The following is a 12942-nucleotide window of genomic DNA, read 5'->3' on the forward strand; positions in this document are numbered from 1 at the left end:
GCATTCATAGATAGAAGAGTAAAATCTTATTTTAAGGTAATAAATTCCCCAGAGGAAATAGCTTTGAGGGCCATATTGTGTGTGCTGGTTCTAGGGGCTTGTACTCAGGTCCTGGGTGCTCTCCCTTAACTTTTTTGCACAAGGCTGGTGCTCTACTACTTGTGCCCCACCTCTACTTCTGGCTTTTTGGTAATTCACTAGGGATCAGCCTAATTTTCATACCCAGGCTGGCTTCAAACTGTAATCCTTAAATCTCAGCCTCCTGAGTTGCTTCAATTGCAGCTGTGGGCCAAGAGTGCCCAGCTTGGCAAAATTTTCCTATACAAATTTCCCTATCTTTTGTTGCCCTGACCTATCTTTAATTCAAGGGTCCACTGGACTCTAGAGCAAGGACAGACTTACCCCTGTCTGGACACTTAGAAATATCACAAATGTAGTAAGGTAGCCTCAGTTTACCTCTGTTAGCTCCTAACAAATAATTAAAAGCAGCCATCATCTGGACACTGTTCTATGTACAATACCTTCTAAAATAAATAATCTGCAGCAATATAGTGAAATTCTGAATAAATGTGCTTCCCGCAGATGTCCAGAGGATTCTTGTCACTTCTCTAAAAGCTCACCAAAGACAAGTTTATACTGGGAAAAACGGGAAGTAACGACATTTAGATATTTTCTCCTATGGCACAGATTGAAAGGCCTTGACCTGCCAGCGGGTAAACATCTGTTTTGTCCATGTTGTACTTAGTACAATGAGCTTTCAGAGTTGAGCAGGCTAAAAGGAGTCAGCAGCTTCTTCTTGACTTGAGGCCTTGCCCTTGCCACTCCAACTGCCGGGAGACACAAGGTACTGGCTGACTTCTGTCTGTTCTTACTGGTACCCCAACTCAAAAAGGAGAGCTTCTTGGAGACCTTCTTGGTTTTGTAACTTTTATCATCATCATCATCGATGGATAAGCAGATCATGGAGTAGGTTTTCTGCATTCCCACAGAATATGTGGCACACTTACCAGGCTGTATGGAAGAGAGGAAGGACGAAGACTCTAAGGCGTGGCAAGACTATCTGGTAAAGGATTACTAAGGTAGAGGCTTATGTCTTCACACTTCACAGGACCCTCAAATAGAAACCTGAAACAGACTGTATGTGTGTATGTGGTTTGAACTTGGAGCCTCGTGTTCTTGTTTGATTTTATTTTTTCTGTTCAATGCTTATGCTCTACCACTTGAGCCACACCTCTACTTCCAGCTTTAACTAGAGATGAGAGTCTTTCAGATTTCTGTTCCAGCTGGCTTTGAACTTCAATCCTCAGATCTCTTGGCTATTTGAGCCACCAGCACCTATCTTGGGACCATTTTTCAAAGCTGCATGTTGCTGGGGATATTTTATCAAGCAGACTTGCTTTCTTTGAAATTCGAATCCTCTAAGCAACACCATCCCCTGGCTCATCTGTCTTGCCCTTCCACCATCAATCAACCTTTCCTCCTCCACACACCTCCTCATGCCCTATCTTCTCTGCCTACACCCAACTCCTCCTCTTTACAGATTCCTCAGCCTCTCTCTTCCAGTACCAATCTGCCTGCATTCCTTCCTCAAAGACTTCCACCCCCAACCTGGCTCTGCCCTCTCTGCCTCGATGCACAACACCACATTCTTTGAAAAGTTTCCTTGACCCCACAATTCTCCCAGGACCATCCCAGGGGCTCTGCTTTCTTTCACTCGTCTTTTAACCCTTTTCCTTTCATCTTTGCCCCCATTACTGGCTCCCTCAGTCTTTTCTGCACCTTTTTGGGAGAGAGAGAGAGAGAGAGGGAGAGGGAGATGAGAGAGAGAGAGAGAGAGAATGTGTGTGTTAGATCTAGCCTTGAGCTTCTTTACCACTTGAGCTACAGCGCCATTTCTGGCTTTTTCTGAGTAGTTTATTGGAGATAAAAGTCTCATGAACTTTCCTACCTGAACTGGCTTTGAACTACAATCCTCAGAACTCAGCCTCCTGAGTAGCTAAGATTACAGGCATGAGCCACTAGCACCCAGCTGGAATTCTTAAGTTTTTAAAGGGAACATGTTTTTAATTGTTTTTGGTTTTTGTTGATTTTTGGTGCTAGTAATGGGGCTTACACTTGTGTATTTTCTTGTGTGTTTTTTTTCTTTTCCTGCTCAGGGCTGGCTTTCTACCATTTGAGTCATATTTCTACTTCTGACTTTTAGTGGTTAATTGGAGATAAGTTTCTCAGAATTTCTGTCCAGGTTAGCTTTGAACCATGATCCTCAGATCTTGGTCACCTGGGTAACTAAGATGACAGGCAATTTCTGGCTTGGGTGTCTCCCTTTAAGCCTCAAATACCCAGCTGCCTAAATAGATTGGCATGGATGACCAACATCATGGAAAACTCAGAGCATGACTATTCTCTTTTCTACCTCTTAGCTCCATTACAAAACAGCCTCTGAGCCAGGCATAGTAGCTTATGACAGTAATCCTAGCTAGCTGTTCAGGAGGCTGAGATCTGAAGATCATGGTTCAAAGCCAGCGAAGGCAGTAAAGTTGGTAAGACTATCTCCACAACCATCCAAAAGCCTGTAGAGCTATGGTTCAAGTGGTAAAGTGCCAGAGGCAGAGCACCTACTTGAGCAAAAAAAGCTGAAGGACAGCACCAAGGCCCTGAGTTCAAGACTCAATATCAGCAAAAAAATAACAGCCATTGCCCATGCAGCTGTTCAAGGCTTAGACTGTGATGTCTTTCCTGTTACCATAGTTATACAAACCCTCAACAAATCCCTGCAGGGTGTCAGTATCTCATACTTGTAATCCTAGTACTCAGGAAGCTGAGATCTGAGGATCATGGTTTGAGCCAAAAAACAACAACAACAACAACAACAAAACTGGAAGTGGCATTGTGGCTCAAGTGGTACAGCCTTGAGCAAAAAAGCTGAGGGCTAACACATACAAAAGCACATTTCTGAAGCACCTACCTCTCCCTATCCCCCAGCTAAAGCCATTGGCCAGGAGGATCTGTGACCAGCCTCCAGATAGCAGGTGTCCCTCTAGAACAAACATCAGATGAGGGCACTGACCTTCCCAAAAGGTTCAATTGCTTCTAGCCTCAGGGCACTACCACAGAGGCCCCTATCTCTCTCCCTACCCTGCCCTCCTCATAGTGCTCTCCTGCATCTTTTTAGTGGTTTACATCCAGGTTCCTGCCTGTCTAGGAGCATCTCCTCAATCCCAGATGTTCAACCATGGGTTCTTTCTTTTACATCATTTATCAAGATCACCACTTGGGTGGGGAGGGAGGAGATGGGAAGGGATGGGTAGGGATGGGAAGGGGAAACAAAGGAGGAGGCAACAATGCTTGATTTAAAAAATATACTCATTACCTTGCCCATGTAATTGTAACCCCTCTGTATGGTATTTTCACAATAAAAATTTTTTTAAAAAATCACCACTTTGTAGTGCTGATTACCCATTGTCAGAGCAAGAACCTCTCTAATCTAGTGGAGGCTGGGGCTCCCATACTTAAGACAATGTGAAACACTTTCCCTCTTTCTGTTTTTTTGTGCTGGTACTGGGAGTTGAACTCAGGGCCTGGGAACTGTCTTTTTTTTTTTTGGTGGGTTGTGGGGTTTAAACTCAGGGCCTGGGTGCTGTCCCTTGCTCAAGGCTAGTGCTCTACCACTTTGAGCCACAGCTCCACCTCCAGTTTTCTAGTGGTACACTGGAGATAAGAGTCTCACAGACTTTCTTGCCCTGAGCTGGCTTCAAACTGTGATCCTCAGATATCAGCCTCTAGAGGAATTAGGATTATAGGTGTAAACTAACCAGCATCTGACCCTTAACCTTTTTGCTCAATGTCTCTAGTACATTTTTGCTGGTTATTTTGGAACAGATGGGAGTCTCACAGACTTCTCCCTTGGCTTGCCTCAAACCTGTATCCTCCAGATCTCAGTATCCTGAGTTAGCTGGTATTATAGTTACAGTACCCAGCTTCCATCTGAACATATATTTTTTTTAACCATAAGCATGATATAAATTAAATGGATTTTTTAAAGTAATCAATTCATTAATATGGAACTAGGAAATTGAAAGTTTTCAAAATTGTCTCGACTTAGGATGAGTGCATTCCAGGATTTCAGTTTAGGAATTGGCAGTTTGTGCTACACTGTGCCAAGTTGGAAGGCAGAGGTCCCTGGGGTGGAACTCACACTAAGCTCACATCCCCGCCACACTCACCATGGAAGATGTGGAGTCCAGGAGGCTCACCACCTTCATGTCAATCTCATCCCCGCCAAACCCCTTCAACAGCTTCATGACCTCAGTCACTGTTAGCCACTTACAATCCACATCTTGAATGGAAATGATATAGTCTCCCTCTTTGGTTCCTGCCAGCTAGGAGAATGTTATTTTAATAAAGGTTAGTGTTGCTTCATTTCTTTTTTTAAATCTGTACCCATACTGGGGCTTGAACTCAAGACCAGGATGCTATCCTTGAACTTCTTGATTTTTTTCTCTCAGGCTACCATTTTAAGCCACAGCTCCAGTTACTTCCAGCCTTTTTTGGTGGTTCACTGGAGATAAGAACCTCACAGACTTTCCTGCCCGAGGTGGCTTTGAACCACAATCTTCAAATCTCAGGATCCCTATAGGTTCTTCCCATTAAAAAAAAAAAGGGGGGTGGCTGGGAAGGTGGCTCAGTGGTGGAGTGCTTGCCATGCATGCAGCCCTGGGTTCGATTCCTCAACACCACATAAACAGAAAAAGCTGGAAGTGGTGCAGTGGCTCAAGTGGTAGAGCGCTAACCTTGAGCTGAAGAGTTGGAGAGCATTCAGGACCAGAGTTCAAGCCCCATGACCAACAAAAAAAAAAAAAAAAAAAGGATTCACACCTGTCATCCTAGTCTCTGAGAAAGCTGAGACTTAAGGACCAGAGTTCAAAGCAGTCCGGGCAGGAAAGGCCATGAGATTTTCATCTCCAATTAACTAATACCACCACCACCACCAACAACAAAAAGCAGGAAATGGAGCTGTGGTTCTAGTGATAAAGCAAGGCTCTAGCCTTGAGCAAAAGAGGCTCTAGGACAGGGTCCAGGCCCTGAGTTCAAACCTCAGGACCAGCACAAGGCAAACAATATGATAGGCTTACTGCAGCAGAACATTGAGGGTCCAGGAAGTGGACCTGCACTGGGGTGTTTCCTCTCAGCGTGAAGCCCAAGTCCCCTTCTTCTGCTGTGAAGTGAATGTTTCTAGGAGGAGTCCACCTCTTGCTGGCCGAGAACACAGATAGGGGGCCCTGGGAAGACAAGAGTCATTAGGCTGGAAAGGTTGGAGACTAAGGCACATTTGGTTCTATTATATATTTTTTGGGGGGGAGGGTCCAGTTGTGGGGCCTGAACTCTGGGCCTGGGCACTGTCCCTCAGCTCTTCAGCTCAAGGCTAGCACTCTACCACTTGAGCCATAGCGCCATTTCTGGCTTTTTTTTTTTTTTCCTTTTGCTTATGTGGTGCTGAGGAATCAAACTTAGGGCCTCATGCATGCAAGGCAAGCACTCTACCACTGAGCCACCTTCCCAGCCCCTATTATATTTTCTTATGCTAGCAGTAGGGCTTGAACTCAGGGCCTAGAAGCTGTCCCTTAGCTCATTTACTCAAAGCTAGCACTCTCCTTACTTGAACCACAGTTCCAATTCTACCTCTTTAGTGATTAATTAGAGAATAGAGTCTCACAGACTTTCCTGCCCGGGCTAGCTTTGAACCATGATCTCAAATTTCAGCCTCCTGAGTAGCTATGATAGTTTTATTTATTAATGTTTATTATTTTTCTCCAAAGGGATAGCTGTTTTGGCATCTTGCTATGGTCCTTAGGATAGTCTTGAATTTCTGGGCTCAAAGGATCCTTCTGTCTCTGTTCCCCAAGTGTTGTGATTACAAGCTGTAAAAATAGTGCTTTATATATAGTCTAAATATGTGTGTCCTGCCAAGATTTGTATGTTAAAACCTAATAACCAGCCAGGTACTGGTGGCTCATGCCATTAGAAAGCTGAGATCTGAAGATCACAGTTCTAAAGCCAGCTGGGGCAGGAATGTCTAACTCTCCAACTAACCAGCAAAAAGCTGGAAGTAAGGACTGGGAAGGTGGCTCAGGGGTAGAGTGCTTGCCTTACATGCATGAGGCCCTGGCTTCCATTCCTCAGCACCACATAAGCAAAAAGAAAAAAGCCGGAAGTGGCGCTGTGGCTCAAGTGGTAGAGTGCTAGCCTTGAGCTGAAGAGCTGAGGGACAGCGCCCAGGCCCAGAGTTCAGGCCCCACAACCAGAACCAAAAAAAAACAACAACAACAAAGGAAAAACAATAACAAAACCCTAATTGCCCATGATTAGTAGGTTGGGCCTCTGATGGCCCTCATTAACTGACTCGATGCTCTTGCAGTTAGGTTCAAAGGAGCTCACTAGCCCCTTTCACCACTTGAGGACACAGCAAAAGGCCGTCTATGACGTAGCAAGCAGCTCCTAGTGAATGCTGAAATCTGCCAGCACATTGACCTTGAACTTCTCAGCCACTAGAACTGGAAGCAGCTTAAGTTTCTGTTGATTATAATAAGTCACCCATTGGATGGTATTTTGTATAAGGTACTAGATAAATGAAGACAGCTTATGTATGAAACTTACAGGCCATCACCTTAGGTCATTTATGAAGGAAATACCCCACATACCAGCTTCTGGAAGTAGTCTGTGACCGTGACCTTGGAGAACTGGGGTGGTATTACTTCTACCTCTTGCTCAGTTTTAGCTAGAAGAGGAAAAATAAAAGGTTAAGAGTCTCTGTAAAAGGTAACCCTGGTGTGTTTATACTTGAGTGTACCTATAGTCTCGAGGATCTTGTCACTACTGAATAAATACGGCCAAAATATTCCATAGGGTAAAATCCTTGCTGATCAGGTCTATATGTTCAAAAGTTTTCTGAAAATCCAATGGTGGCTTTTTGTTGTTGCTGTTGTTGTCATTGTTATTGTTGTAGGAGTTGTGGGGCCTGAACTCAAAGCCTCAGTGCCATCCTAGAATTCGTTTGTTCAAGGCTAGCACTCTACTACTTAAGTCATAGCTTTACCATCAGCTTTTTGGTAGTTAAATAGAGATAAGGGTCTCACAAACTTTCTTGCGTGGGTTGGCTTTGAACCACAATCTTCAGATCTTAGCTTCCTTAGGATTACAGATGTGGGCCACCAGTACTTGGCTTCCAAATTTTGGCTATTTTGTCTTTAGTATTTTATTTTTTAAATTATAACAGTAGTACCTCAAAACTGAATCTCTACATGGGTCCTAGACTTTGTCATTGTGACAGAAAGCCAACTAAGAAGGCAAAACTATACCTGTTTTATGTTATAGTGCTGAGGAAGGAAGAGTAAAATAACAACAACAACAATAAAAGATTTTACACACCAAAAAAAAAAAAAAAGAGTCTCTGTAAAGAGAAATTATCCTTAAAAGACTCAAGCTGCAGTAGGGTACTGGTGGTTCACACCTGTTAATCCTAGCTACTCAGGGAGCTGAGACCTGAGGATCATAGTTGGAAGACAGATGGGCAGGTGAGTCTCTGAGACTCATATCTCCAATCAATCATAAAAAGCCAGTACTGGAGCTGTGGCTCAAGTGGTAGAGCATCAGCCTTGAGCAAAATAGCTAGGGGACAGCATTCAGGCCTTGAGTTCAAGCCCCAGTATGAGGAAAGAAAGAGACAGGAGAAAAAGAGAAAGAAAGAGAGGAGAGGAAGAAAAGAAAAATAGATGGAAGATAGACTGATGGATTGATCTGGCACAAACTCCTCAGTGGAAAAAGAGGGAGCTAGAGGAGCTACAGGTCCAAAGGAGGGCCTAAGATTTCACTGAAGAATCTAGAAAATGAAAGCAAGAGTATGCTGGACCTTTAAGATACAAAGACTAGAGGTAGATGATACTGGGCAAGAAGAAATAATCAACCCAGAGGACAGGACCAGGATGACAAACATCAGAATGACAAGAGAAAGGATCACAAGAAAGCCACTGGAGTAGGAATGAGGGGAGAAAAGGGCAAGGGAAGGGAAGCCCATAGTCCAGCCCTGGTGCAGTGCGCTTCAGGGCCCTCATGCAGAGAGCTGCCTGGGCCTGCAGGATAGAAGACACAGGCTGGGGGCTGGGAACGTGGCTTAGTGGTAGACTGTCTAGCATGCATGGGTTCGATACCTCAGTACCACATAAACAGAAAAAGCCAGAAGTGGCGCTGTGGCTCAAGTGCTAGAGTGCTTGCCTTGAGCACAGAGAGGCTCAAGTGTCTTTGAGTCTAGGCCCTGAGTTTAAGCCCCAGGACCAGCAAAAAAAAAGTAAAAGAAAAAACAGGCTATATGCAGCTGGGGTGCTGAGGCCTCCCACGACAGGTACATCTGCTTTTTAGAGCAGACTCACTCACAAGAATAAGACCCAGATCATAAGTATACAGGCCACACCTATAGACATGAGGCCCTGTCCATCAGCACACAGGTCCTACTGACAGGAATAAGGCTCTGACATAAGCATACAGGGCCCTCCCACAGGCACTCAGGTACTGCCCACAAGTCTATAGGATCAACTAGTCACACAGGACCAGCCCATAGGCCTCACTCATAAGAGTAAGGCCCTGCCCACAGGCAAAAATGCCACACCCATGCTCTCACAAGTCATACCCACTAGCACAAAGGCCTGGTCTTGCCACTCACACACAATGTCAGGGGCTTCCATCAAGTTCAGGATATCATCTTCCTCTCGGTGTTGATCATATTTGAGCCGGGTCCGTTGGTGGGCCGCTGTTAGCACCTCCTGAAGCACATGGATGTTGCGTAGTTTCTTGCACAGGCTGGCTTCCCTCAGGGACTCTTCATGGTGGGTGATAGCTCTCTGCAGATGGCACTTTCCTGAAGGCAGAAACCACAACCCACAAGGCGTGTGAATCTTATCACAGAGCAGGTAGGACTACTAGCCCTTTCTAAATTAGGAGCTACCTATAACTATGCAGGAGGCTAAGATCTGAGGTTTGTGGTTCAAAGCCAGCCTAGGCAGGAGTGTCCATGAGATCCTTATCTCCAAATAGTCAGCAAAAAGCTTGAAATAGAGCTGTGGCTCAATAGGGAGAATGCCAGTCCAGTGAAAACACTAAGGGATAGCACCTAGGCCTTGGGTTCAAGCCTCAGAACTGGCACAAAAAGAAAAGAAGGGAAGAGAAGGGGGAGTCATTCCTTCCATACTTTTCAGGGAGAATGACAGCCATCTGGCTCCAAGACTGGAACCCGGGGCACTCATGGGGCTGTGAGAAGGCATTCTGGGGGCCTCTGAGAGGCTATGCCTCCTGATTCTGAGAAGTCACAATGCTTGGTCCAAAAGTCCTGTCCCCCACTTCTCCATGGAGAAGTGCGCAATACAGGCTGAGATCCAGCAGGGACAGTTCAGGGTCCATACGCACCCAGCTGCTGGCGCTGCTGCTGATTCTTCAGTGTGGCCAAGGGCGTCAGCCCCTCTGGCATTTGGGTGTAGAGCTGAGACAAGCATTTCTCCTGGTGGTCCTCATCTGCACCTGGCTTCACTGTGAACACAATCACAAGGGAAATCTCCCTTTCCCTCTGCACACTCACATGGGTTCTCTCCCCACCCCATCTTAGGGCTCCTTTTGATTCCAACACAAAGCCCAGGCAACCTGGCCCCCCAATCCCTTTGCAGGGACTGGCCAAACTCAGGGAATTCGAGACCATGACCCTGACACAGAGACAGACAGACAGACAGACAGACACACACACACACGCACGCACGCACGCACGCACGCACGCAACCACCATGTGGCCACTACACAGCCCTGAGCATCACTGCTGGCATGCACACCTTTGTGCCTTGTGATGTGGCCCTTCTGCTTCAGCCTCATTTTCCCTGGAGCACGTCCTGTGAACCTCACCCACCACTCACCACCCTCTACGCTCTGAGTTTCTACCTCAGAGCTCAGTCTTGCTCTCCCTAGCTACATGTGTGTGTGTTGTGTGTGTCCCTGCTCAAAAGCCCAGCTCAAAGGTTACTACCTCCAAGAAACCATCTAGGATTGCATCAAGGAGTCCACCAGGCTGCCTTGCCCACATCCACAGCAACTACAGTGTATTTCCTTTGTTGCCCTATCTTGTCCTACTACACAATGCTAGTGGTGGCACCTAACACATTCAAAGAGCTTTGTACAGAGGTACTTAATTTTCACAACAGCCCCCCTGCTCCAAGAGGAAGGGTTTTCTTGCTACTTCCATATAGCAGATGAGAATAAGAAGAAAAGGAAGGCACAAAGCAGCTAAGTCACCAGACACTGGTGGCTCAAGCCTATAATCCTAGCTACTCAGGAGGCTGAGATCTGAGGATCGCAGTTCAAAGCCAGCTCAGGCAGGAAAGTCCAGGAGACTCTTACCTCCAATAAACTACCAGAAAACCAGAAGTGGAGCTGTGGCTCAAGTGGTATACCACTCGCCTTGAGCTGAAGAGCTGAGGGACAGCATTCAGGCCCAGAGTTCAAACCTCATGACCCACAAAAAAAAAAAAAAAAGCAGCAGCTAAGTCACTTTTCCAAGGTCACATAGGTTATTAGGGGCAAGGCTGAGATAAGAACTCAAGCAGTCTGGCTGCAATGATTGTTTATTTACTCAGGATTGCCATACTTCAAACATTAATTATATAAGAAATCCTACCTGACCATTAGATCTGAGCCAGCATTAGGGTGAGGAGGAAGAGGCACCAGATTCAAGCACAACATTTAAGAGAATGATAAGAACTCTGTCAAAAAAGTATATGAACTCCAGGCTGGGAATGTGGCTCAGTGGTAGAGTGCTTGCCTAGCATGCCTGAAGCCCTGGGTTTGATTCCTCAGTACCACATAAACAAAAAAACCAGAAGTGATGCTGTGGCTGTGGCTCAAGTGGTAGAGTGCTGGGTTTGAAGTTCAAGGACAGTACCCAGGCTCTGAATTCAAGCCCCAGAACTGGTAAAAATAAATAAAAACATAAACAAACTTTCTGGGTGTTTTTTTTTTGGTGATACTGAAGTTGAACTGAGGGTCTCACACTTGCTTAGCTTGTTTGTTTGACAAGCATTCTCCCATTCTCCCACCTGAGTCAAACCTCCAACCCAACATTTTGTTTACTAATTGGAGATAAAGAGTCTCATGGACTTTTCTGCCAGTGCTGGCTTTGAATCTTGGTCCCCTGGATCTCAAGTCTCCTGAGTAAGGGGGACTGCAGGTAAACGCCACCAGTGCATGACCTTTAAATTATTACTTATCTTAATTACTATTCTTTTCCTTTGCTGTTCCTGGAGCTTGAACTCTGGGCCTAGGTGCTGTCCCTGAGCTTTTGTGTTCAAGTCTAGTGCTCTATCACTTGAGCCACAGCTCCACTTCCAGCTTTTTTGGACAGTTTATTGGAGGTTATGGAATTTGTGATACCCTAGACATTCCAGATTCCAGTTGAAAAACCATCTGCTTGGCTCCAAAAACAAAATGAAACTGCCTTTGAATGAAATTGGGTCCCTCCATACAAGTTGATCATCCTTAATCTGGGCTTGGCCGTGGGCTATGTGTTCTCCCCACCTCCTGCCTTCATTCAGGCTGGGAACGTCTGCAGAACAGGAGGGAGCGCAGGGAATACCCACTTAGCTCAGAAATCCTCCCCTCCCCCTATTGAGCTGTTAAGACCACAACCCTGATCCAAGCCCAGAGCCTCAAATCTTACACTGGTGATCCATGAGGAGGGTGGCGGCGAAGTAGTGGGCTAGAGCTCCATAATGATGAGCCTTCAGACAAGCCAGGCTGGTCCAGGAGTAGGGGATATTCTCTTTCACTGGTGCCTGGCTCATGGCTGTGTGCAACTGCCGGTAGACCTCTGCCACCTGAAACAAGGGTTATGGGAGGGGGGAGCTCAGTTTCAGAGAAAGAGCCCTTATTTGTGTGTGTGTGTGTGTGCGTGCGCACACGCGCATGCGCATGTGTGCATACACATACACACACGCACCTGTACTGGGGTACTTGAGCTCAGAGCCTGGGTGTGTTCATGAAATTCTTTTGCTTAAGGCTGATGCTCTACCACTTAGGCCACACCTCCACTTCTAGCTTTTTGGTGGTTCAATGAAGAGTGTCCATGAGGGCCAGATACAGGGGGCTCACATGTGTAATCCTAACTACTCAGGAGGCTGAAATCAAGGTTCAAAGCCAGACTGGGGCAAGAAAAGCCCATGAAACTCTTATCTCCAACTAACTACAAAAGGTCAAAAGTAGAACTGTGGCTTCAGTGGTAGAGCGCTAGCCTTGGGCAAATGAGCTAAGGAGTTAGGCGCTGATGGCTCATGCCTATAATCCAGGAGATTTTAACTCCACTTAACCATCAGAAAATTGGAGGTGGAAGGCTAGGCGCTGGTGGCTCACTCCTGTAATCCTAGCTACTCAGGAGGCTGAGTTCTGAGGATTGAGGTTCAAAGCCAGCCCAGCAGGAAAGTCCGTGAGACTCTTATCTCTAATAAACCACCAGGGACTGGGAAGGTGGCTAGAGCGCTTGCCTTGCATGCAAGAGGCCCTGGGTTCGATTCCTCAGCACCACATAAGCAAAAAGAAAAAAGCAGCAAGTGGTGCTGTGGCTAAAGTGGTAGAGAGCTAGCCTTGAGCTGAAGAGCTGAAGGACAGTGCCCAAGCCCAGAGTTCAGGCCGCACAATCGGACCCCCGCCCAAAAAAAAAAACCAGAAAACCGGAAGTGGCCTTGTGGTTCAATTGGTAGAGCACTAGCCTTGAGCTTAAGAGCTGAGGGACAGCATTCAGGCCCAGAGTTCAAGCCCCACAACTGACCAAAAAAAAAGAAAAGAAAATTGAAGGTGGAGCAGTGGCTCCAAGTGGTAGAGCACTAGCCTTGAGACAAAAAAAACTCAGAGACGGCACGCCAT

At 46.1% G+C, this 12942-nt stretch overlaps 1 protein-coding gene across 1 annotated transcript in view; it reads right to left on the reverse strand.

Annotated features, from left to right (window-relative positions):
• Positions 1-124: 124 nt before the first annotated feature.
• The window catches only part of Rhpn2 (rhophilin, Rho GTPase binding protein 2), a 58343-nt gene continuing 45525 nt past the window's right edge, over positions 125-12942 (reverse strand). The window contains exons 8-14 of the mRNA XM_013026160.1: positions 11744-11900; positions 9454-9573; positions 8714-8908; positions 6699-6775; positions 5133-5279; positions 4224-4379; positions 125-1011 (exon numbers count right to left, since the gene is read on the reverse strand). Coding sequence (XP_012881614.1) covers positions 742-1011; positions 4224-4379; positions 5133-5279; positions 6699-6775; positions 8714-8908; positions 9454-9573; positions 11744-11900 — 1122 coding nt within the window. The 3' untranslated portion in view covers positions 125-741. The remainder of the gene's footprint in view (positions 1012-4223; positions 4380-5132; positions 5280-6698; positions 6776-8713; positions 8909-9453; positions 9574-11743; positions 11901-12942) is intronic.

This window comes from Dipodomys ordii, unplaced genomic scaffold (genome assembly GCF_000151885.1).
Source record: "Dipodomys ordii isolate 6190 unplaced genomic scaffold, Dord_2.0 Scaffold92, whole genome shotgun sequence".
NCBI lineage: Eukaryota > Metazoa > Chordata > Mammalia > Rodentia > Heteromyidae > Dipodomys > Dipodomys ordii.